We start from the raw sequence: 26,602 nt of genomic DNA, 5'->3' as shown, positions 1-26,602 counted from the left end.
GGAAGGATTATGCGGAAGTGGAGTCTGTCTCACTGCGGCAGACACTTGCCGTCTGGATTCCCTGTTGTTGAAGTGGAAAGGTGTCAACAACAGTCTCCATGTTCTTAAGTATTCTGAGAGAGCTATATTAGCTGAGTTTCATCCAGCATAGTTTATTTTCAAGAAACCCCGTCTGTGAGTTGTGTGCGCGATCGAATGCAGTGCAGCTCCAAAGGAGGAAAACCAAAGGCTGTGTTAGCAAAAGGAACCAACTAAGCTATGCTATCTACAAACAAAAAAAATGGCTGTGACAAGGATCATGGGCAGGCTCAGTGAATCGAGCAAATGGACAAAGACACAGACTATTTAAGCACACGAGGATAATGGGGCACAGGTGGAGACAATCAAGAATCAGGGGCGACATGAGGAAGGGGAAGTGAGAGGATTGTTAGTCTTACCAAAAAAACAACAACAGGAAAAACCTCACCACGGTGTGACACAAGCATGAACTGCCTTGTGGGTAGTCAATTTGGCCAACTTCTTCTGCAAGTCAAACAAGCCTCCAGTTTACTCATGTGACTCATCGGCACCACAGTGAATAAAAACATTGATTTTCTGTTTATGGTGCGTGACATCAACCACAATCCCATGATGCAGTGGAAACTATATTGAATTCAAGTGTCATCACTTTACAGTATTTTACTGCATGGTATGTGGTGAATAACTGTAGAATTTACAGAATGTACTGTAATATCTGTTCCAGCATGCATTGTAATATACATGGCTCCACAGTGTTTCAGCATTTGGGTGTAAATTACAAGACACGTATATAACAAGAGAGAGAGAAAAAAATGCTATAATACGAGAAAGAGAATGATCATAAAACTCGATTGTGTAGAAATACTGAACACTCACAATGTGGCACCGTTGCAAAAAAAAGCATTGCTGGATATGCTTCTGTCATATACTGTACTGTACATGTGGGTTTGATAGTAGCAGTATGTTTCCATTGGAGGAAGTTCATTGTAGAGGTCGAGAGACAGGCGCCAATTGCTGCTTTCACAGGATGTCACCTAATTCAGGGAAAGTCATCAACTAGTATTGGCCCAATAATAATTCACAGCTGGTGCCCGACTCCCATGAATCCCATGACTCCAGTTCAGATGACTCAACTCCCACTTTTATTTGTTTTATTTTATTTTTTTACAGGAACTTACTGGTAACAGTGTTGCCAGTATGATACTGTGAATTCAAGTTTACAGTAACTTACTGGCAGTTACTTTAAAAACCTTATGAAATGTCTAACAGTGAATGTTCTCAAATTGTCATCACCCAGATTTTTCCAGATGAAGGACACAATATTGTGTCTGTCAAGAGCCAGCGCTATATGCTAAACTCAGTGATCACCTTCTTCAAAACCTGCTTTGAGGAGGAAAGGGTTGTCCACCAGCAGAAATCTAAGGATGATGAGTAAGATGGAGACTTGCCTGCAGGAAAACTGTTGTACAGAATCCAAGAATGTAGCACTTGATAAGCATGAGCCAGCAATTTTCCACTCCCTCCTGAATCGCCGATCTCGTCAAAAGCAACCTAAAAGGATTTGTGAAAACATACAGCCAAATGAAGCACGGCATTATTTTTGCTTGAGGCATGACAATTTCATGATGGCTATGATAGTTATTGATGTTTAATTGCATTAACCTTGTTCTTTGTCATCATGTTGTCTGTGCAAATATTAAGGCTATGCTGAAAAGAAAATGAGGACATCATGAGAAAAAAGTCACTAACGTTATGAGGATGTTTTAGTACCAGGATGTCTGCATTTCCTTTTTAATATTATTTTCATGATAACTCACTTTTTTTTTTTAGTTTTGGGAGAAACAACCTCTTATTCTGTTATTATTCTTATTCTAAAAGTTTCTACAAAGGATTTCACAAAGCAAAGCAAATGTATTTATATAGTGCATTTCATACACACGGTAACTCAATGTGCTTTCCATGATTCAAAGCATTTAAAAACAAAGAAAAAAAGAGTTTATAAACATTTAAAACAAAGAAAAAATAAAATAAAATACAATTAAAACAGTGTACAGTGCAAGAAATATCATTTAAAAGTGGAAATGCTCTAAAAAGCATGGGAAAAAAGAAGAGTTTTGAACCTGGACTTAAAAACCTGCACATTTGGGGCTGACGTCACTTCTGTTTATATCCCATTAGCATTTCATTCGTGTATTCGGGACCTAAACCGTTGAGTGATTTATAGACCAGTAGCAGAACTTTACAATTTATTGTAAAGCTGACTGGAAGCCAGTGTAAAGACTTTAGAATTGGAGTAATATTCTCTGATCTCTGTGTTCTACAGCATTCTGAATGAACTGCAGCTGTTTAATGCTCTTTTTAGGGAGTCCAGTCAGAGGACCATTACAATAGTCAAGTCTACTTGAGATAAAAGCATGGATGAGCTTCTCCTCGGGCCTTATGTACAAAAGGTGGTACGCACAAAAACGTGGCGTACGTTGTTTTTCACGGCAATGTTCAGATGTATCAAGAGTGAAATGAGTGTGGAAATGTGCGGTGCCTCACGCCAACTGCATGGCTGGCGTACGCACGTTTCTACAGCTGTTGGTGCTTTGGTGACACGTAAAGGTGATGATGGGAAACTGGTACCATAAATCTGCACATCAGAGACACATGAACAATGAGCACTGATGAACAATTCATGCCCAGCAACATTTGATTTCAACAATGCAATTGACGCAAGGACAATTCATTTGTTAACCACTGTATTTAATGAACCACTAATATTTGTGAGGACACCTATTAATTGATCAAGGCAATAATTTATGCTGCCTATTGCCCTCACAATCGCTTCTTGCGACTCCAGCACATGCACTGAAAAAAAGTCCTTTGAATGTACTTCATTTGAAGATGTTCATTGGTTGCACGTGATTAAAATGTGTTGAAATGACATAATTTACCCCTCTTCTCCGAAAAACATAAACAATTTATTTTCAGTGTGCGTGTCCTCTCCTGTGTATTAAAATAATAAATTGAGTTATCAAAAAGGAGTAAAAGTTGTTGGTATCCTCTTTGATATGCTGATGTGCTTCTATTTGAATTCAAAAGATTGATTCCAAATACCACACATACAACATTTCCGCATGAACCTTTATCTCACAGGGCTGAGTGTAGATTACTGTATGAACACATTTGTTATGAGTTCTAAAAATACATGGAATTAACCTTGTGGGGTGATCAGAGTCAGCCACGTGTGCTCCCACCAACCCTGAGAGAGCAGCGTCACCCATGATCGCAGCGATTCTATTCTCTCCTCGAACAGGGTGAGGCCCTTCGCTCCTCTTTCGCGTGTTGTTAACGCACGAGCACAACGTGCCAAAGAGGATTTTCTTGCGCACCTCCACTTCATTGAGCAACTTCACATTCAGAAAAAAATATTTTGTATTCATTACTTTGCTCGTTGTCCTTTTTTCCTGGTCATGCAGAGATCGGGATCTCAGGTGCAGGGTTCATTTAAATATGATTTGCATATTTAAATGTGGGCGGGGACAGGGAGGAGTCGGGTACTCCAGCATGTGCGCTCATTTCCACGTTGATTGGAATGTACGAAGGAAATGTGCTTGGATTCATGCGTACGCACAGATTCATACATCTGGATATTTTTGTGCGTACGACGTTTTCTGGATTTGAGCGTACGCCGTGTTTTAGTAGGAAATCCAAGCAAGTCTTTGTACATGAGGCCCCTGGTCTGCTTGACACATGCAAGCCTTCACTCCGAATATGTTCTTCAGATGCTAGAAGGCAGTTTTAGTAATTATTTTGATATGACTGTTAAAAATCAGGTCGGAATCAATCAGAACACCCAGTTTCGAACTTGGTCTTTGGTTTTTAAAGAGAGTGACTCCAGGCATTTACTAACAGCAATTCTCTTTTCTTTATTGCCAAAAACAATTATCTCAGTTTTGTCGTGGTTTAATTGAAGAAAATGTTGGCTCATCCAGATATTTATCTGTTTTAGACAGTGACACAACACCTCAATTGAACTGTAGTCATCTGGAGACACTGCTAGCTATAACTGTGCGTCATCTGCATAGCTATCATAGTTAAAAACAATTTTAGTTGTGAAGAATTTGACTCAAGGGTAGCATATGCAGGCTGAACAGGAGGGGTCCAAGAACTGACCCTTGAGGGACCCCATAGGTCATTGCCATTCGATGAGATTGAACACTTCCAATAGTTACAAAATAACTCCTTTCCTCCGGGTAGGACCTGAACCATTTAAGGACTGTTCCATTTAGTCCTACCTGCGTTTCCAACCTGTTCAGCAGTATATTATGATGTACTGTATCAAAAGCCACACTGAGGTCCAACAGGACCAGAATTGACACCTTTCACGAGTAAGTATTCAATCTTATATCATTTAGGACTTTGATAAGAGCAGATCCTGTACTGTGATGAGTTTGGAACACTGATTGAAATTTTTAACAAATCCATTTCATTTCAAGGAATTGCTGAGTTGATTAAAAATAACTTAAGTTTTGAGATGGGTCTATGGCTTGCTAACACGGAAGCATCCAGTGTTGTATTTTTTACAAATACCAACCTAGCCCGACATATACCTAAAGCACACACTCATAACAATATGGAAACACAATGCAAGTAAATGTTCAGCTTGATTATGTACCACTACAGTACTCTAGTTAAAAAGAATTCTGGGAAGCAGCAGGATCTGCCGGCCCTACTTTGCATGATGCTTTGTGCTGCCTATACCACTGGAACAGTCACTGTGAAGCACGGTGTCAAATCTGTTAGCCAACAAATCTGTTTACCACATAATAACAACACAACCGCCTTTTAAAGGTCCCATTTTGTTTACCAAACAAACTTTTTGTGGTATTTGGGATGTAACATAGGCTCTATGGTGCCTCACAAACAGGTTATCCATCTATCCATCCATTTTCTTTACCGCTTTTCCTCACTAGGGTCGCGGGTGTGCTGGAGACTATCCCAGCTATCTTCGGGCGGGAGGCAGGACACACCCTGAACTGGACGCCAGCCAATCGCAGGGCACATAGCAACAAACAACCATTCGCACTCACATTCAGCTGTGGTAGGCGCCGGCACACCCGCGATCCTACTGAGGATAAGCAATATGGAAAATGGATGGAAACATGACTGAAAAAAAACGCCCGGAAAATGTTTATGTGGCATTATTGGTCCTGATCAATGTTGGGGAAATTGCTTTAAAAAAGCAATTAGTTATGGTTGCTTTCTCAATAAAATTCATTAACAACTGAGTTACTCCTCCATCAATGTAATTTGCTCACAGGGTTCTTTTTAAAAAAAATGTTTTTTTTTTTTTTTAAGTGTACGGTGGCCTTAAAACTGGGGTCACAAGCCTTTTTGAAAGTGAGAACTACAACTTGGGTACTTGATGGGTGAGGATAAGCGGTAAAGAAGATGGATGGATGGATGGATGGATGGGTATTCATCTATGTGAATCTATGTGATCTATTTTGTTAATTAAATACAATAATTACTAATAAATAAGATAAACCGTTATATCTCCAAATGTTTCTCAACAGTGGAATTAATGCAATGCTTTGTATGAATTGCAACTGAAAGAAATATGTTGGTATGAAAATTGTGCATGTCCAGTAAGGTTTTACAAATTACGCAACAATATTATCACCAATGAACCAGATTGGTGGCAGGTTGGAAGGTTAATAACTTAAATACTATGTTAAAATGGTGTGAATACTTTCTTTAGGCTAACTGGTTTGTACTGTCTCAGGGGGTCTCATACATAAATGTTTACAGAAGAAACATGACTGCTATCAATGTTTGGTTGGGCCTTTATAAAACAGGACTACTGAAATGTCCTTGAACTACTTGTGTCCATAAAATGTTACATTTTTACAAGTCACTGTTGTGAATCTTTTTCAACCGTCTAAGGATTTTTTATACTTTTTATACTATAGTCCAAGAACAATGATGCCTGAGGTAGTTAAGATAGTCAAAGAGAAAAATGTCCCCATTTTTAAAACGATCTTCAAACTTACACGGACATAAAGAACAAAAGTTGACACTTTTAATAAACTCAGAAACAAGATGTGAGGCAGAACAGAACAAAACCAACTTGGTCAGACGGTGTGAGACAAGCTAATTGTCTTTTGTGAAATTAGTCTTGTTTGTTAGCATACACTTGCTAAACACACACTATGTAGATGGGAGAATGGGCGGTACAGTCATTTGCGCCACCCAACTTGCTGAAATGACGAGATCATCCATTGTGTGGCAATCTAATTCATGCACTTCATGTTGGAAATGTTTACATATTCTGTATACTGAAGGGTGAAATGGGCTAATGTGTATCAATATAATTCACTTCAATATAGTCCTACTTTACATCCTGTCGACAGCAGTGTGTTTGATCAATACGGTTATATGTAAATCAATTATTGATGCTGAGAATGACTGGAAACAAGTTCTGTAAGTTGCTAGTAAAGGTTTTTGCAATTTACAAGCCCGAACATACACCGAGCGACGCGACTGAACTAGACAATGGCCACCAAATTACAGTCGGCAACTGACCCTCGCACACCTGCCGCCGATTTTGAACTTGCGGCAACAACAACAACAGCAAAAAAGCGACCCCTGGGGTTCGAAAAACTCTTCGCATCTTTCTTCCGTCCTGTTGGGCAATTTTGTTGTGAACCGTTGAATGGTTCAGTTACATTTGGCCCTGTTGCTCAGTATTTGGGAGGTTTTATTCAATGTCTCAATGAAAAGAAATTACACCACAGCTTCTAAAATGACTTCATCATTCATCTTATTCCTGTACTTACAGTAAATCCCATTGGTTATGTGTGGACAATGCTGACTCAGTACACTTTGGTGTTAATTCATTTATTTATTTTGTATTAATGACCTATTTATACCCATTGCTAGAGGACAATCACAGCAACCCCAAAACCACGACACTGTCCTTTCCCTTTTTAAAATGGCAAGAAAAAAAAGACCAAGCATTACAAAATCCATTCTACTAAAATGAACAGTAGAGATGAAACATAATAGAAACATAACCATACAATACATCCAAGTAAAAGCAATGAATTCCCTTTAGACTCAACTTTCTATGAGACATCTCAAAAATATATTTATGTACACACTTTGCTGTATTGTTCTGTACAAAATGTGGCAAAACGTGACACATTCCCTGTAGACATGCAAACACCTTATTGATACTGCAAATAAGTCCATTTCATAATTTTCATTTTCAAATATTAGGTCTTTGGAGAATATCCTGAAAAAAAAAAAAGAATATGCACCACTTTTGAGATGTCACTGCATTAGTATTAAATAACATATCTTCTGAAATGGAGATGACTGGTACTGTATGACCTGTAATTTATCTTCATGTAGAAACTTAATTGCGACCGGACGGCAGACGGAGAGTTTTTACCTTTCGCATCCAAAACTGTGTCTATTTCTCGAACACCTGAGTTGACATCGGTTTACGTAACAGTGCCAATGGCAAAACTACCACCGCCCACGAGATATAGTACAATATGTTGAACCTCATAAGGCATTGTACATGTCACCACAAAACCTCTGTACAATAAATGTGATATTGACAAAATATTTTTGATGTAGGGGGCAATGGTGGAAGGTTACAGTAGGAATTGCACTTATCCAGGATCCGAGTGGCTGAGGAGTGTTTCTTTGTGAATCACTACATCTCTTCTTAATACTTGACTAGAAATACATTGTTTAGTGGAGAAGTATAACGTTTATTTTTTTAATTCTTCTGATTAATCAAAACACTTTGCGAAGATACTCAAGAAAGAAATAGTGAAGTTTAAATCATTATGTAAATTGCTTTGCCCATGTTTTAGGCGTGCAGGGCTAATTGTTTTTTTTTTTTTTTTTGCACATAGATGGACCAAGTGTAACCCATTTCAGATCCTGAACAAGACACAGTGTTTAACTTTTCGCCAGATAGTCTAGTGAACGTTGCAATCCAGCAATCAAAGAAGAGGTAAGATAAAAAGTGATGTCCTCCCATTTGTTAGCACAAAAGAGACCAGGTTGAAGGGAATGGAAGTCATAACGGGAAAAAGAACCATGCAACGAAATAACGTGGAATGACAACAAGCGCGACAAGAGATCCCGCAAAAGACGAGGACAGTGTTCAGTGTGCTTTGACAATAATTGTAGTGGAATTGAAATCATTTTAGAGGCCATTTCCTACCTCAAGTCCCCACAGTAAAAAGTGTCACTGTCATCATAGGTGTCCATAAACGGTCTTTATAACGCACACTTAAGCGCATGAGCAGCTCTAAACTAGACTGTCCATGTCCGTATAACGCGCGGGCCAAATGCAAAAAGGTCTTCTGGCTACTCCTCCTCCTCCTCTTCTTCATCGTCAATCAGTGGGAGCAACTCCTCCTTCAGGCACTCCCTGTAGAAGCTGGTAAGAGTGGCATACAGGTGCTGGTTGCTCTGACGAGACAGGAAATGGCCCTCATCTGGGTAGAGCTGGTGGGAAGAAGGCACATTTGCAAACATCTATCCATCCATTGTCAAAACTGCTTATCCCGTTCAGGGTCGCGGGGCGCTGGAGCTTATCCCAGCTGACTTTGGGCGAAAGGCTCGACTACACCCTGAACTGGTCGCCAGTCGGTCGCAGGGCACATATAGACACGGACAACCATTCGCGCCGTCACTGACCGGGAACTGGACCCACGCTGCCTGCACCGAAGTCAGGCCATTGCACCGCTACACCGTTGTTGACCGCTGAAGCAAACATTACAAAGCGGAGGGCGGGGGTTGTGTCCGAGGGGCACACAAGCACGTGCTAAATTGTAACATCTAAATGGATTCATTCATGGTATTTATTAACGGCGTTGGTTAATTGTATTCAGTACATTATTTTATTGTATTCGAAAGCTTGACCGGGGACTAAAACTGCAAATTAGCTTAAGATAGACATTCCTATTTTTTAAAGGCAACAAAGAGCAATGGAAAGGAATACACAAAATGTAAAAAAAAAAAATAACATTATTGACCAAAGTTGCGGCGGCACGGCGGAAGACTGGTGAGCACGTCCGCCTCACAGTTCTGAGGACCAGGGTTTAAATCCGGCCTCGCCTGTGTGGAGTTTGCAAAGTCTCCCCGTGCCTGAATGGGTTTTCACCCGCATCCCAAAAACACGCACGGTAGGTTAATTGACAACTAAATTGCCCGGAGGTGTGACTGTGAGTGCGAATGTTTGTTTGTCTATGTGTGCCCTGCGATTGGCTGGCAACCAGTTCAGGGTGTTCAGTTTTTTTTTTTTTTTCTTCTTTCGCCCAGAGTTAGTTGAGTGAGATAGACGCCAGCATGGCCACGACCATATTGAGGAGAAGGGGTACGAAAAACGGCTGTATAGACTGTTGAGGGTTTGCGGAGTTAGATTTTGTGGTCATGTTAGCTTATGTTAGCTTGAAGCATGCAATCAACTTAAGCTGACATTAACACCTGGTCTGGCAGGTTGCTTTTATAATTCATGAGGTTGGCTAACAACAATTTTTGAGTAATTCCTTTGTAGTAATTGTTTATTGGTTCTGATTGGCTATAGGCTAACCTTGTGCTGGGGATTTCAACTAATTGTTCTAAAACAACCCACTAGAATATTTAAATGCCACACACGTTAGCTTAGTGCATTGGAGCTATATCACAATTTTAATATTTAAAGTACGGTTGATCAGTTTGAACATGAAATATCTTGTCTTTGTAGTGTATCCAATGAAAATATAGGTTGAACAATGATTTGCAAATCATTGTAGTCTGTTTTTATTCATGTTTAACACAACGTCCTGACTTCATCGGAATTGGGATTTTTACCATAAGTGCAGGGTTGGCTCCGTAGCGACTCCTTGCTCGTTTTCATTGTGCAGCAAGTACGTAGTTAGTGCGCATGAGCTGCTGATGCGTTTGTCTTACTACAGTCCTGCGTAGTAACTGTATGGAAAGGGGCCCACCGGGGCTTCCAGGCACAGTGTTCCTTGTTCCTCCCTAGAACTACCATTGATTATAAGACATTCTTTTCTGCTGAGGCCAACATTTAAAAAAGCTCTACAAGGCAAGCCCAATCTAATTATTTGGAATCAGTGCTTCTTTTTCAAACACATGTCAAATGACAAGAAATATTTTTCCCGCGTGTTGCTTCTGCGACAGTCACCTGCATTGAGTAGTTTGCTCCAACTTTCACAAGGTTCTTGACAAGCTCGGCAGTATGTTGAAAGTGGACGTTGGCTGCAAATACAAGGTGAAAATGTGTCAGCACAGTTCCTACTGACGTTGTGGTTCTGGTAGAGTTGAACTACATCAACAATTTTGGCATTCATGGCCCATCAGAGAATGCAGTCCTCTTAATTTTCCTGCATCAATTTCGGCGACACGTTTTCCTTTTCTTTTTTTTAAAAAATGCAAAACATTTGCCTCATTACCTTTTTGGAATACTTGCTACTTTGTGCTCAGCAGTGATGCACAACAGATACAGCAAATTCATTTCCGGGCAATTTATTTTCACTTACCATCTGCTGTGCCGTGTACCAGCATCAGTGTCTGCTCTCTTAGTGCATGAACATTCTGCAGCACACTGGAGAACTGGAATGTAATGAGAAAAAGTGAGCCACAATAAAATTATGAAAAGTGACTGACTGCACTTGGGAAACTATATATATATATATTGCAGTGAGTGACGCTATACAACAAGAAACAAAGACCGTCGTAATTGAAAACTAATAGATACTGAATGCCGCCAGACATGTTGGAGAAAAAGTATGTCAGATGTGATCAAATGTAAAGGTTAATGGAATCTTCATCCTGAATACAACATAATGGACACACACACACACACACATGCACACAGTGATTAGGAGAAAATATTATGAAGCAAAATATCTTAATCACAGGAGTTGCAATAAAACGTCACAATTAAACACTATTCCAAATATTTCTTCTTCCAGGTGCCTTCGTCCTCACATTGCCGGGAAAAGAAATTCTGCTAAACATCCCGTCAATAGGAGGCCTGAGAGAGCCCGAGAGCTTTTAAAGACCAACGAAGTCCGAACACGCCATTAAATGCAATCATCAAACTGTTGATTGGCAATCAAAGCTCTCGCTTACTCTGGCAGAACTCACGCTAAATAAGTGTAACCGTGCGTATTGTACGGAAGAAATGTTGCCACAAGCAGCAATCACAGAGCATTGACACATGAATGAGAAGTGATGGACACACCTGGTATCTGCTGTCATCTCGTAGAGGCATGCCAAGGTATCGCTCCGAGAAGGCCGATGCTATGCAAATGACAATTGACACATTCTTACCAGTGCTGCCGAAAGCGAGATATACAGGCTTTTCAGAATGATTGTTTTTAGGGAAGTGCATTGAACCTTGTGTGTGTTCAAGGTTCCCTGTCATTTGTTGGACTGAAAAGTGTTTCTATCCTTTATTAAACACTACATTCTGCCTCGAGACATGTATGATACTATATAATATTGCACTTGAGTGCTGGAAAGTCTCTTCCAGTAGGCAAATGCCCTTCCCTTCATTTGAGACATTGCATTTTGGCTTTTTGGAATGTGTCATGCTCACCATACAACTTCAAGTCTGTCATGGGTGACATTGCACATGCACATTTGAAGAGGCTATCCGTGGACTTCAGCAGCATTAATGCAATATAGGCTCCATAACCCTGAACAAAAAAAAGAACACAACACTTGTACAACTGATGAAGCCGAGACTTATCATAAACAACAGCGTCAAGGTCTGTGGGATTGTCTTTTTTCACCAGTTGTTCGTGTGAGACGCTTGACGGAAAAAAGGTCGTTGTAAAAATATTTTTCTGCATGCAAATATGATGAAGAACATGGGCTCACCTTTCCAAAAATTGCTATGCGAGTCTTATCGATGTATGGAAAGTTCATCATGTAGCTGGAAGAGCACAAGATAAATACATTCGAACATCTGAAACACAACTTCCAATCAGCAGGCAAAGGACATTAACTAGCAGCTATTGTTTACGCATTTACGATTTTGTGAATCATTCGTGACCTGCATCTCTACAGTCGAAAAGAAAGATAAATAATGAAATGATTGTAAGCATGCAAAGACTCATACTCTTTATTGATGATCAATTAATCACGTCGAATGACCAAATATGACCTTTTTAGTATTCACCCAGTAAAAACACATTTTGAGCGACCGGTAAATAAATAAACGAGAGTGCAAGAACCATGTTGCAGAGTGCCATACTGGTACATTAAAGAGCTACACACTTACTGGTGTATTGCTTGTCTCTATAGATTATCCTGACCGATTATCCTGTGGCGTGGGCTGTGTAATGGTGATTTGGTTTTTTTATTTCTCTCCAATCTGCTTGGAAACAGTCAGGGCCTACAACACTGCAAAAATGCAGCCCACTAAGATGTTTTTACTGGAGCTAAGAATTGATAGAATTCACCAGGTAAGATTTTTGCGTTTTTGCAGTGAATCGTAAATGTTAAATCTGCTCAGTATTTAGTATCGCAAATCCTTATGAATATCTATGTACAGTACAGTATATCAACACCGAGTTTGATTGAACACCAAGTTGAACGGGCCATGGATTCCGTGAATGTGACCCAAAACTGGATGAGAGCTAATTAGGAAGCGACCTGAAGCTTGTGCTGTTTGTTGCCAGGCTCCAACAGAGGAGCAACTGGATGTGTTGAGTGTTTGCATAACATGTTCTTCACCACAAGAAATATGATTTCTATTTTCTGCTAGTCTGGATGGACTGTAGCACCGAGCTGTCTCTCACAAGTCAGTCTTGGTACTATGATAAACATTTGGTTAAGGGAGGAGGCACACCATCGGTGGAGACATTTTGTGTGTAGTGTCCTGTCTTGGTCATCTGTAGTACATACAGTACACCACACACTAGAAAAGCTGTAAAAACATGCATTGATTTCCCCCCCCCCCCCCCCCCCCCTCTCAATTTAATGAAATCAGTTAAGATGTAAAAATTTGGTATGTGTATACAACAAGCTTTTTATTATAAAAATATGTATCACGCCACCCACCCGCTTACAGCAGAGCATTTCAGGATCTAAGAGCGCACTTACAGTTGGCCAGTTCTATTTTACGACGCTTCAGCACAGTTACTCCTCTCCCCCCTGCCCCTTACTGGCCCAGAATGACATGATGCTGGCCTCTACAGCACATTTGGGTACGCCTTGTGGTACTGCATTAGTGTAACTTTGATGATGGTAGCTTATTTTCAGTTGTTCTCTTTATTGCCATTACAGGGTACAAGGTACTTTTATTGTCAATTCTTCAATATGCGTAACACATACAGAGGATTGAAATTAGGGTACTGAAGGCCCCGCGGTGCTACAAATAATAACAACAATATAAAAGCTAAATAAACTATAGTATATACAGTATAAAAAGTATTAATTGAATGTACAAATATAAAAGGTCAAGTGACGTGTGCAACATAGTCAAGGTCAGAGAACCAAGGCAAATAAGACATTTCTAAATGAGTTGACAAAAAGTGGATGCTAAAGTGAATGGCGCGACCCTGAGTCTGGTGTGAGTGTGTGCGTGCGTGCGTGTGCATGTTTGCGGGGTGTCAGAGTTCAGGTGGGCAGAGGACAGAAGAGGTAGAGGGGGCAGAGCGGGCAGAGACTTCAGATTCCTGACAGCCTGAGGAATAAAACGTTAGCTTCTTTGAGTAGGCTCGTCCTGGCCCGCAGACTCCGCAGTCTCTTGCCTGATGGCAGCAGACTGAAGAGGCTGTGTGACAGATGGGTGGCATCCCCCGCTATGCGGAGGGCTTTGCGGGTGAGGCGGGTGCTGTAAATGTCCTCCTGCAGGGAGGGAAGAGAGGTTCCGATGATCTTCTCAGCTGCCCTCACTATGCGATGGAGAGTCTTGCGGCAGGATCGAGCACATGATGGGGGTCGGGGCTCTGGCTCTTCTCAGCTTGCGCAGGAAGTAGAGACGCTGGTGAGCTTTCTTGGCCAGTGACGAAGTGTTGCTATATAAAGTGTGAGTTATCATTAATTACTAGTGGGAGCAATGATGGCATTGATTATGTAATACAGTTTGGCTGTCCGTTCCTCTACTCATGCAGGAGAAATCCACCTTTTCCAATCATGCCTGGCCAATGAAGTGTATGGTTCTTGAGAGCAGCACAGAACATATTAGTCAAACGACACTGACTTAAGGTCTCTGTGTGGATCAGTCAACTTCTTCCGAACTACACTCTTTTAGGCTCTAAAAACATTCAGAATGCCATCAAAACATCCATCCATCCACTTTCTTCCGCTCATCCAGTGTAGGGTTGCGGATTCAGCAGCTTAAGTCGGGTAGCCCCGACTTCCCTCTGCCCAATCACTTCGTCCAGCTCTTCTGCGAGGATCCCACGGCGTTCTCAGGCCAGCCGGGAGAAATAGTCTCTCTAGCGTGTCCTGTGCCGTGCCTGGTGCCTCCTCCCAGTGGATACTCCATTTGGCCTGCGATCTTGTTGCTTCGGTCACAACCAAAGCTCGTGACCATAGGTGAGGGTAGGAATATACCTGTAGATCTGGCACTAAATCTGGAGCTGAGCCTTTCGGCTCAGCACCTTTCTCACCACGACAGACTGATACAGAGTCCGCATCACCGATCTATCTGCCTGTCCATCTCCTGCCCCGTTCTTCTCTTCTTCCCAACATACTTGAACTTTTCCACTTGGATGGCATCCCAACCCGTAGAGGGCATTCCACTAGTCATAGGTGATACCAGATCATCTTGACGATTGCTTTTTTTGCCAATTTGTTTTGATACCAATAGCAATACCCATACTTTGTGTGATTTTTTAAAACCCAATAATAATAAAAAAATCTCATCTTAATCTTTATTTCTGTGAAATACAGTAAATGATATCTGCATTTTGCATGTAAACGTTAAAGAGCCTCTTCATCCTGTTGCTAAAACAGCACTGAGCATGATCCCTCTCTCTGTATTTACAAGCACACACATGCACGAACACACACACACACACACATACACTTTATTTAAATAATACCTAGTGTGTGGAAAGGTTTAAAAGAGGCTATAATTTCCAATACGATTTATGTTAAAATGACAGCATAGATCATGAGTTATCTCAGAACAGCCACAAACAAATTGCTCACACCTGAGTACACTTTGCTTTGACGAAAACATTCCAGAAGAGACTTCTGTGTGGCTGCAGATGTTGCAGCTAATGCTGCCTTCTCCATTTCGTGAGCCTTTGGATGCGGTCTTTTCATTTTGAAACAAGTTGCCTGTGTTGTTGTTGTGCTTGAATGCTCTTATCACAAAGGTTGCACATTGCCATTGTTTTAGCCATAGGAGGGAAATGTGTCCACAACACACTTGTTTTTCGCTCGGGCAAGGACATTGCTGTTATATTTATATTAACGTGCTGCTGTTGTTATGCTAGTTTATTGAGTATGTAGTTGCCACCATAGGTCGCGTGGTCACATGAGCTGAATGGATCAATTCAATTATAAGCTACCGGGGGGTCAGTTTTTCGTTTAGTTTTTTTTCCTGAAAATGAAATCACCATTTAAAAACAGCATTTTCAAGTTGACTTGGGTTATATTTGTGTGATATTTACATTTGTTCGATCATCTTAAATATTAAAGTGGGGAAACTATACAAAAATGTAAAAATTGGAGAAGGGGGCCAATACATTTCCACGGCACTGTATCTAGTCAGAACTTCCCATCCTCGCACACAAGCTCAGGCTCCTTCCCTGCCACAGGGGTGACATTCCACATCCTTACAGCCAACTCCAGTAGGCGGGGATCAGACTGCCAAGGTCCCCGCCTTCGGCCACCACCCATTTATATTTCTGCACCCAACCCACTTGACTCCTCCCACAGGTGGTGAGCCCATGGGAAGGGGGGCCTACGTTGCTTCTTTGGGGTGTGACCGGCTGAGCCCCATGGGTGCAGGTGTTTGCCACTGATCCCCACCTTCAGGCCTGGCACGAGATGGGGGCTCTGGTGACCAGCGATATATATATATATATATCAAATAATTTGATTAATCATAAGGGGGTTAATTGAGCCATGTTTTGTCTGGTCCCTCACCGAGGACCTGTTTGCCCAGGGTGATTTTGCCAGGGGTATAAAACCCCAGACAACTTAGCTCCTAGGATACAAGCATATACAAATGATGAAAAACATACTCCACTGCTGCGATTTGGTCTTGAACATCCACAGTGCCCAGTCTCTGATGGACCTCGTGCAGGACCCTCTGGCCCTGGAAGCCGCTACCGCGTCCATCGAGACGAGCCACAATAACGTTGTCAGAGCTGACCAACACTGAATCCCAGCTGAGAGCAAAGCGGTCACTCACAGCCTGACCACCGGGGAAGCCATCACTGTGGAAATCCAAGAAAATGACAGTAAGATGTAGCGAACTAATTTAGAAGAAACCACAGAAACCAATAGGAATGTTCTACTTACAGGCTACAGCAGCACAGCCATAAGATCATACTGTTTAAACAGTAAAACAGCTGAAGACACAGACTCCTTGTCACGTTATAATTTCATAAATGTTCTCAAAAGATTTTGTTAAAAGGGTTAACTAGGAATTGAAATATGTTCACAATGTCGGATTACAGGTTTTGCTTAAATACTAGATTTAATTCACTTCTTTCAAGTGGCACATTATTGGTACTAGGCCTGCGAAGGAATCGGTGGTGACTTGGTGGTGCATTCGAGTGCCCTGAAAAAAAACCCAGAATATTCTAATTTGAATCATAATGAAGCAAAGAATAACATATTACTTACTTTATTCTGACAAGAGCTGCAAAGCTGCCACAGCGTATTTACTTAAAATATACATGTATATATATTTCATGATGTTTAGCCTTTCTTTATGGCCAATGCCATCTTGACTTACTGCGCATAGTTACTGTGCATGTACGCATTGTAGCTCCACTGAAATCTCCATAAAGTTTGTTTAAAAAACAAAACAAAAAGCTAGCTAACAAGCTAGCTGATAAATGAAGCTAGCCTAGCTCCAATGAGCTTCACGGATAACATGGAAGCGCCACAAAAGAATCCAAAAAGGACCATTGCTAGAGGGGGCGAAGCCAAAAAATTAATAGGAGAAAGTTTATCGAACACATCGTGAAAGATGATGAAAGCGGCTAGTTAGCCAGCAGGCAAAGTAGCCAGCAGGCTAGCTGGAAAGGCGAGGATCCGCAAGGATTTATGACACTGGCGACAAGCGCAAAACAGACCTAACAGATTTTAAACTAAAAAGAAAACTTTTCTGTATGTACACGCAGTAGCTAAAACACGCCAGTCAAAAGTCAAAACGTGCCCACATCCTCTCTTACCGGTTCGATAGTTTTCAAATAATCAAATTTGACTTATTATTGGTTGGACTATAATTTTAGAATAGTACAAGGAGTAAAACAAATCAAATTAATTCGATCATCGCTCGTTTGCGTCGTCACGAATAGCGAGTAGGGAAAAATGCCCCGAGTCATGTGCACTAATTGTTACGATCGTTATCATGATGGTAATTTGTGGTAACAGTGCTTATAAGTGATACGTCATCATTACATTGTGTCAGGTACATACACTACCAAGAGTAGCCCATAGTGACGAGATTCCGAGAAGTCAGGTGGATACGAGATTTTCAATGGTAAATCTATACAAAGGGATAAAGAGAAGCCAGTATGTGAGCAACTCTCCATGGTTGTCAGGACACACTATGTGATCCTTCGCAGAGGACTTTTCTCACCAAAATGTCCAGTTGAAACGGTCCTGAAGTCAGTCAGCTGGATCCTTTTGTAGTTCAAGGCTGCCTTCAGCAAGGAGTTGTTCTCAAGAATATAGTAATCTGAAAAAGGAAAGGAATGCAAGGCTAGCCATTCACTGCATACGAATACGTAATTATAAACTGAGAATAAAGGGGTTGTAGAGAAGAATAAGAGCCTGGATTCAAGGTGGAATAAGTCCTAAATTTTCATTTTTTTGGGATAAAAAGTGAATTATGTTTATGTAATGTGATTCTTCATTTTTCCAAACCAAAGATATTTGAGAGGCGACTAAATCAAATGGAATTTCTAATGGAAAACCCCAAATCAATAGATGTGTCATTATGGAACCACCTGGGGCCTTTGCTTCCCAGCTGTGGGTGGAAGGCATATCCAAATAACCCTGAGCAAATGACTTCTCTGCAGCACAGCTGTTGACTGATAGGCAGGTGTACAGTACAGTTCATCAGGACTGTATTTACAGTGCTTTTCCCACATTCTATTATGTTAAAGCCTTTTCCAAAGTGGAAATAATTGATTTATTCCTCAAATTTCTTCACACAACATCCTGTAATGACACAGTAAAAAAAACTAACAAAAAAAAAACATTCTTTTGAAAAAAAAAACAAAGTGTGTAGCATTTTGAAGGGAAAAATAATTTACTAAAAATATTTTTGGGGGTTTTCCCCAATATATATATATATTTGTAAAGTTAACAGGGTGACTTCTGCATAAGAACCCCTTTACTAAGCAGCACTGCCATTAGATACAGTATCATCAAGGACAGATTCCCTTACTTGAACTATTGAGGCTGTGTAAGATCACACTTATAGCGTGTTCCACGCGATCTTAAAATCTAAATATACACCTAACAGCGTAACCCGCGACCAATAGTGACACACTTTGTCCACTAACGCTTACCATCCCCAACGTGTACCAACAAACCTCCCGTATAAATTCAAATCACTGCACTCATTCATACAACAGGTACATTACATCCACTAGTACTTCAGCTCGTGTACCTGGATATGCTCATCGCAGAGACACTGTCTCACCCATCTCGGAACTGCTGCATCCTGTCTCACGCTCTTCTCCTCGCCGAGATCAGACGTCCACGGGATGCAGCTCCCTAACCTCCCGGATTCGCTATATGATCATTACTCGCAGAGTCCGACGTGACGCGCGCCCGAGCGCGCTTCTGCCTACGCGCGCGCGCGTGCGCGCAGCGCCCGCGCGCCCGTCAGCCAAAAAGTTTGAAAATCCGCTGGTCACGCATGCCAAGAAAAAAGTTCAAAGGACCATTTGCCCTTTTGAAATGCAACTCAAGACCTCTGGGACTAATTGATGGAGCCCAGCGACACCCACTGGCGCTGGAGGGTTACTGCCAACACCAACACCACTCGTGACCAGCTTCACCGAATTTGAATGTTTTGTGACATTTTAAGAACTTTCCATGAATGCTCTCAGTGCCTACCAGCACACCAATGTCAGTAGTGATTGTATTTCTCCGAATTTGAATGTCTGCTGGTTAAATGCTTTTTTTGCCAACCTGAATATGCTTGTGTTTATCTCAAAATGAACGCAGAAATGTTACACAAACAAACAGCAAGTGTTATTAGCCACTACATAAGGTTGAAACACTCCTTGCAGGGATGAAAGAGGATGTGCGTGTGACAATACTAAAATGGAAACTGGTTTCCTTATCTTGGATCCAATAATTAATCTTTTATTCCCACTGGTTTAAAAACCACAACTAATCCTAGTTATGAACAAAGTAACATTAAGTGGCGGTCTATCTCCCCTTTGGCGCCCTGGGGGAGACCACCCCACTTTGGGCTGGGCATAAAGGCCGCGCATGCTCATTCCACCCATCACAAGTTCAGCCTCCTTCTACCAATGTTTGTCTGTCCCTTGTTTTGCTTTTCTCTGCATTGGTCCCTGTAGATTCCCCTGTTCGATTTCATAACATTTTCTATAAAAATCCACTGCCTGTATCATTTGTGTGTTTTGATTAAAAAAAAGACCTTTGGTTATCGAGAATTTATCTAATTCCTGTAGCAACCCTCAGATTACGAGACATAGAGGTTTTAGTCTGTTTGTCCTGAAGTTTTACACATTTAAAAAGAGACGTGGTGCCCCTTTCCGAGATAAAATAATTTAATTGTTACGTTTAAATCACGCTAAACCGGAAGTAACGCAGGCGTCGCTTTGGGCTTATTCTTTTCTCCTAAAATAATTACGTTTTTATCCAAACCAATATACGGTACAACTGTAACAGGATGCACAGTTTGAATCTTTAATTCAGTGATTCTTGCATGCCACTAGTGAGCCCACGTACCACTAGTGGTACTACTACCACAAATTGAGAACCACTGCTCTAGTGTTTCACTCCTGACAGATGGTAACTTGAACATCACGAGCTTCTCAGAGCTACGTAACCACTACGTCACACATTGTGACTAGTGATTGGGTAGTAATACTTTAATTTATTGTGTATAATGTGCATCGTTTCCCCCAAAAAATTATCAAGTCAATAGTGCGCATTATACATAGGTATAGGGGAAAATGGAAAAAACTTTCACATTTTATAAATGTATGCCACCATCTAGAGGTTATGAAAAAGCTGTACACTTTCATTCCAATATGCTACCGCCACCTAGAGGTTATGAGAAAGGTGTAGCCTACACTTTCATTGCAATATGACAGGGGGACATGTGACTGCATATAAGTACAGTTGTGCTCATAAGTTTACATACCCTGGCAGATTTAGTGAAATATTGTTCTTTTAAATACGACTGATGACTGAACAACAACCACCTTTAATTTCTTTATGGTTATGTGTTGTTTAATAATAATGCTGTTCTGAAATGCTTGACAGTTTAATTAGAATCCCATTAAAATAAAATTGTTCTCTGCCTGGCCCTTCATGGTTTCTTTAAAAAATTGTACCCATCTTACAAATTCTGCCTGTGTAATCAAACATATGAGCACAACTGTGTGTTTTCTTATTTACTAAATAAAAATAGGGCTATGAATTTTAAATAAGAGCAAGTAAATACAATGAAAGTATTTCACGTTCAAATAAAGTGCTTAACTTCAGAATAATTATTTGAATAAACTAACAAAATAAAGATAATACTTCATGTTTTGATCTTATGGGTAGAAGGAAAATCATGCATTGTAAAAATGCATTATACATAGGTAGAAGGGTTTTCCAGAATTTTGAGGTCAACTTTGGGGGTGCGTATTATCCAAGAAAAATTACGGTAAATATAATTAGAACAACAAGATTTGTATTATTTCTATGTTGAAAAACAACATCAGTGTCGTTTGCAAGGTTTTGGTGTTCCAAGGCTTTTCAATTTAAATAACAAACCGCATACATTATAACCTTAAACCATGTCACAGACACATTTAGACCATGCATAAAACAATAGGTAAAATGGACTCTGATGGAAGGGGACCTTTAAGAAATTTCTGAATGACACCAATTAAACTTTCAATACACCTGTTTATATTGACAGCACATCAAAGAAGCAATATTCACACTTATACAGACAGTCGCTTACCAAGATGGATGCCTCGGTTGCGCTCTCTCGTATTGTTTTTATTTTTGTGTTTTTCGTTCTTCTTTGGAGACATTACACGACTCACTTACACAAGGGGGGACTTGCTAACAACCATCAAGGAGGCTATTCCAGACTTTCTTTCACCAACTTTCGCAAATCCGCTCAGTTTTTTCCCTGAGTTACTCACCGCAGCAGCGACCGCGGTCTTTGGCACATGGAGAAGGAGGCGGCGCCACAGAGGGAAGCGAGGCGGCATCCAGGTGAAACTCCGCAACAGAGGATACAGATTGGCGTTTCCGTCCATCCACCTTGCGAATCTACGATCCCTACCCAACAAATAGGACGAGCTTCATCTTCTGATAAAGACCAGTAAAGACTTCACCAGGCAGACCGCGACATGGAATCATCGGGGAAAACAAAAGGCAGCGGGATATGCTTCTATATCAACCAAAAATGGTGTACGGACGTCACGGAGCTCAGCACACACTGCAGCCCACATTTAGAGTCGCTGTTTTTGAACTGTAAGCCATTATACTCGCCTCGTGAGTTCGCATCATTCATTCTCGCTGGTGTCTACATTCCGCCTCAAGCTAACACGAATGCCGCACTGCTAACGCTCGCCGAACAAGTCGACCAAATTGAAAAAAAACACCCGGACTCACCCCTCATTATTCTCGGGGACTTTAACAAAGCTAAACTCAACCACGAACTCCCTAAATACAAATACATCGACTGTCCTACCAGGGAAAATAACATTTTAGACCACTGCTATACTACGCTAAATAACAAATACCGTGCCAAACCTCGTGCAGCACTGGGCTCGTCTGATCACTGCTTAATTCACTTAATAGCAACATATAGGCAAGAACTTAAATGTGCGAAGCCTATGGTGAAAACAGTGAAAAAGAGGACCAATGAAGCAAAGATGGAACTTCAAAGCTGTTTAGACTGCACAGACTGGAGTGTCTTTGAAAATTCAGCTGGCAGCCTGGATGAAAATAAGGACACTGTCACATCCTATATCAGTTTCTGTGAAGAGGTTTGTGTACCAACAAAATCATTTCGCACTTTCAACAACAACAAGCCGTGGTTCACTGCCAAACTTAAGTAACTTCGCCAGGGAAAAGAGGACGCATATAAAAACGGGGACAGGGCCCTGTATAATAGAGATAGAAACCAGCTAACTAGAGAAATTAACATTGCAAAGAGAAACTATGCAGCAAAGTTGGAAAAAGAGTTGCAGTCCAATCGCTGACAAATTACAAGCGACGATCCCCCCAAGATGAGAACAATAGCACACTAGCCCATGACTTGAATACCTTCTACTGCAGATGTGAAAAGGACACTATCACAACCCACACCCACCCAGCCGCACCACCGACCACCATCACACCTCTGACTTCTGCGTTAACCATCCGCGAACAGGATGTGAGACGCATCGTCAAACAACAAAAGATTAACAAAGCGGCAGGCCCAGACCATGTGTCCACATCCTGCCTCAAAGTCTGCGCGGACCAGCTCGCTCCAGTCTTCACACAGATCTTCAATAGAGCTCTGGAACTGTGCGAAGTACCATCCTGTTGCAAATGCTTCACCATCATTCCAGTCCCCAAGAAACCTACAATCCCGGGTCTAAATGACTACTGGCCTGTCGCCTTGACATCTGTGGTCATGAAGTTCTTTGAATGTCTCGTGCTGGACCACCTCAAGAGCGTCACAGATCCCCTGCTGGACCCCCTGCAGTTTGCCTACCGAGCAAACAGGTGGGCGGGTGATGCAGTCAATATGGGACTGCACTTCATCCTAGAACACCTCGACAGTGCAGGGACCTACACGAGGATCCTGTTCGTGGAGTTCAGCTCAGCGTTCAACACCATCATTCATGAACTCCTTTCCTCCAAGCTTCTCCAGCTCAGCGTCTCGCCTGCCATCTGCCAGTGGATTTACAGCTTTCTGACGGGCAGGACACAGCAGGTGTGGCTGGGGGAGACCACCTCATCCACACGCAGCATCAGCACTGGAGCACCCCAAGGCCTCATCAAGGAGGGTGACGAGTCTGCATATCAACAGGAAGTGGAGCGGCTGGAGCTGCGGTGCGGCTGACACAACCTGGAGCTGAACACTCTCAAGAGATGATCGTGGACTTCAGGAGGCATCCTTCTTTTTCCACAGCTGCCCCTCTGTGTGCATTTTATTTTTAAAACCGGACTTTGGCTTTTGTGGTAAACATTGACTTTTCTGTCATGTTTTTTTTTTTTATTTCTAAGGGTTACCTGGCAACATAGCAGCTCCTTAATACCTGTCACCCACCCAATGATCCGGACAAAGCCCACTTAACTTCCAACTGGTTGGGCCACTAGTATTCACACACACTTGTAATTCTTGAATTAAGAAGAAACATCTTGCGTAAATTGGACAAGTTTTAATATATTTTCACTCAAAGTGAAGAAGAAACAAGCCATCAAAAAATAATTCACAAACTAGTTTTGAGGTCATTTAACTTAATATAGTGCTTGGAATAAGTATTTCGGCAATTATTGTTAGGTATTTTCTCTCTCCTGGAGAAGTAGCATATTTTTCTCCTTTCAAGAAATCTTACTAAATATAATTCTCTTACTGCACTGGCAGATAATTTCACTTGTTTCTAGTCTGAATGCTCTCAAAACATGTATATATTATCTTATATTTAGACAGGCAATATTTGCAGTGTATATGCAGAAATCTGATCTGTATTGGCTTTCAAATCACCTCCCGATGGTTTGAGATCCATCGAGGTCAAATCATATTTCATGTGATTTCTGCTGTTTTTAGTTCATCAAATCAAGACTGATACAATCTGCATATAACAAAAAATTGGATAACCCTAACCCTGAACAAGGCCTACTGTATGTCTATTGTTTTTGTTGGCAAGACAAAATTTACCTTGAGATTTCGCCTTCTCTGCTTTTGTTGCACAAACTGTAGCACTTAGTTCATTTATTTTTCTCATTATCTTTTGACAAGCTGTATTTGTTTTGACCTTTGCATTGTAATGTCCACTTGTGTCTCAATGAAATTGATTTATATTCATACGTGCATGAAAACATTAAACGCATCAGAGTGGAATTATAGAACCTTGTTTATCCTGATGAAAAAGCAGGTGTTATGTGAGTTTAGCCAACTAAAAACAAGCTTTCGCTGCATTTTATTGCTTCAGGGAGAGGGACCAATGTTATTGTCCAATAAATCATTATTCCAAAGGCCAAATGCTTCTGAGCATGAAGCATTGTCATCTGCCGAAATAAATTAAATACACACACAAAAAAACATAAAGAGTCATCCTCTACTGAATGAGACACTCATAGCACAATGTCATTACCTGAACGTAATTACAAAATACGGAGTTGATCACTTCTCTTACTTCTATGCTTCCATATTTAACGAAACACAAATGCATTTTTAAAAGCAATAGGTTCTGGGTCAGAGACTATCATAGCCCAGCCCTAACATTAGGTCCTGAAGCTGGGCCTCCGTGGACCTAAGTCTAAGGAAGACTGAACCGTGATGCTTTTGGCATAGCTACAGTAGACATGGTACGTATTTTCTTTTCAGCAACCTTAACGTGCAGTTGTCATTTGTCAATTACTTTTCCTTAAACTTCCAGGGATTATTGTACAAAGATTGCAGAGATATGTGGCTGACGTACATGGTAAAATGAACACATATTTCTTCAAGACCATCTTCAAACCGTCAGGGATTATGGGAGAGGAGGAGCCCCACTAATCCAAGATTCTCGCTGATATCTATGTCTCTACATATACAATAACTTTTAAAGTCGGTAAGGTTCTGACTATATTTGCAGCGCAGTGACAATAAACATACCCCCTGGATGTTTAACTTCGGCGACTGAGACCAAGTGTCTAACTGCTACTTAATATACTTACGAATCACATTATATAAATAAATGACTCTGATGTCTTGCATTATGAATGAAGAATTTGAAACACTATTTTGATTTAACAGACTCATTAGGTGTATTCACACAAAGTTACTGTATCAGATCGGTATTGCTGATATCAGTTTGAATGTTTTTTACAAGATAGTGTTAATTTCATCAATTTAAGATAAGAATTTAAGAAATTTGTGGTGTTACAGCCGGAACGAGTCATAACAAAAACGTAGCTGTTCTTTTATCAATCCACGCTCTTTTCCTCAAGAGAAATAAACTGTTCAATCTTTGTTTTGAGAGCTGCTGACGAATCAGAGCCGAGTTTTATTGACTGTAAACTTTAAAAACATGCATTGCGCATTTTAGCGATGGAAATTGAGGAATTCATCACCAACGACTTTTATGTCGCACTTTGCGGTGTGATACCAGATATTTCAGACCCAGCATTCTGGAGTGGTCACCAGCCAGGAGTCAACCCAAGAGACATAGACATTACTATGGTGAACAGGTCCCCGACTGGAAACCATTGTCCATGTACCGTGATCATGCGTGGTGGGGTGTCGTGCATTAAATTAGGGAGACTGGTGGGGGTGAGGCGAGACGGTCCCAGGGCAATGATGAACCGCAACAGTCACTCCCACCCAGGACAACCAGCTCCCCAAGGGTTGCGCGAATATATGTGGTGCATTAAAAATCCGCAGCGTAAAGGCATGGCGGGGCAAAGAGCGGGCCGGAGTGCCTCCCCAGCCACAGAGGCAACCTGAAGCTGAACACGCTCAAGACTGTAGAGATTATCGTGCACTTCAGGAAGCATCATTCGCCACAGCTGCCCCTCACGCTTTCCTACTACCCTGTGTCAAACATCGAAACCTTCAAGTTCCTGGGAATTAGAGTCTCTCAGGACTTGAAGTGGGAGACCAATATCAACTCCATCCTCAAAAACGCTCAGCAGAGGATGTACTTCCTGGAGTTTCTGAGGAAGCACGGCCTGCCACAGGATGTGCTGAGGTAGTTCTACACAGCAGTCATCGAATCGGTCCTGTGTTCATCCATCACAGTCCGGTTTGGTGCTGCCACAAAAAAGGACAAACTCCGACTGCAACGGACAATCAGGACTGCCGGAAAAATCGTCGATACCCCCTAATCACCCTAGAGTACTTGCATGCTGCCAGAACTAAGACAAGAGCATGCAAAATCCTCTCCACATTCTGGTCACCACCTCTTCCAGCTCCTTCCCTCAGGTAGGCGCTATCGATCAATGCAGA

General features: G+C 41.3%; 2 protein-coding genes across 6 annotated transcripts in view; one reads left to right on the top strand and one right to left on the bottom strand.

Moving 5' to 3' along the window:
- The window catches only part of LOC133486610 (inactive dipeptidyl peptidase 10-like), a 77,364-nt gene extending 69,326 nt beyond the window's left edge, over positions 1 to 8,038 (top strand). Inside the window, exons 26-27 of one of the 5 annotated variants that reach the window (XM_061792022.1) lie at positions 1,316 to 1,449; positions 7,938 to 8,024. In XM_061792022.1, coding sequence (XP_061648006.1) covers positions 1,316 to 1,449; positions 7,938 to 8,007 — 204 coding nt within the window. In that variant the 3' untranslated portion in view covers positions 8,008 to 8,024. Of the gene's footprint in view, positions 1 to 1,315; positions 1,454 to 7,937 lie in introns of those variants that run through there. The other 4 variants (XR_009791082.1, XR_009791081.1, XM_061792024.1 and 1 more) reach the window with 4 other exon arrangements.
- The window catches only part of LOC133486611 (inactive dipeptidyl peptidase 10-like), a 166,509-nt gene continuing 145,973 nt past the window's right edge, over positions 6,067 to 26,602 (bottom strand). Inside the window, exons 17-26 of the mRNA XM_061792026.1 lie at positions 22,788 to 22,804; positions 17,825 to 17,947; positions 17,662 to 17,731; positions 16,254 to 16,448; positions 11,926 to 11,980; positions 11,642 to 11,741; positions 11,285 to 11,343; positions 10,578 to 10,650; positions 10,223 to 10,296; positions 6,067 to 8,538 (exon numbers count right to left, since the gene is read on the bottom strand). Coding sequence (XP_061648010.1) covers positions 8,398 to 8,538; positions 10,223 to 10,296; positions 10,578 to 10,650; positions 11,285 to 11,343; positions 11,642 to 11,741; positions 11,926 to 11,980; positions 16,254 to 16,448; positions 17,662 to 17,731; positions 17,825 to 17,947; positions 22,788 to 22,804 — 907 coding nt within the window. The 3' untranslated portion in view covers positions 6,067 to 8,397. The remainder of the gene's footprint in view (positions 8,539 to 10,222; positions 10,297 to 10,577; positions 10,651 to 11,284; positions 11,344 to 11,641; positions 11,742 to 11,925; positions 11,981 to 16,253; positions 16,449 to 17,661; positions 17,732 to 17,824; positions 17,948 to 22,787; positions 22,805 to 26,602) is intronic.

This window comes from Phyllopteryx taeniolatus, chromosome 12 (genome assembly GCF_024500385.1).
Source record: "Phyllopteryx taeniolatus isolate TA_2022b chromosome 12, UOR_Ptae_1.2, whole genome shotgun sequence".
Classification (NCBI taxonomy): Eukaryota; Metazoa; Chordata; class Actinopteri; order Syngnathiformes; family Syngnathidae; genus Phyllopteryx; species Phyllopteryx taeniolatus.
Note: the sequence above shows the minus strand (reverse complement) of the source record. Positions and strands in the feature narration are given on the sequence as shown.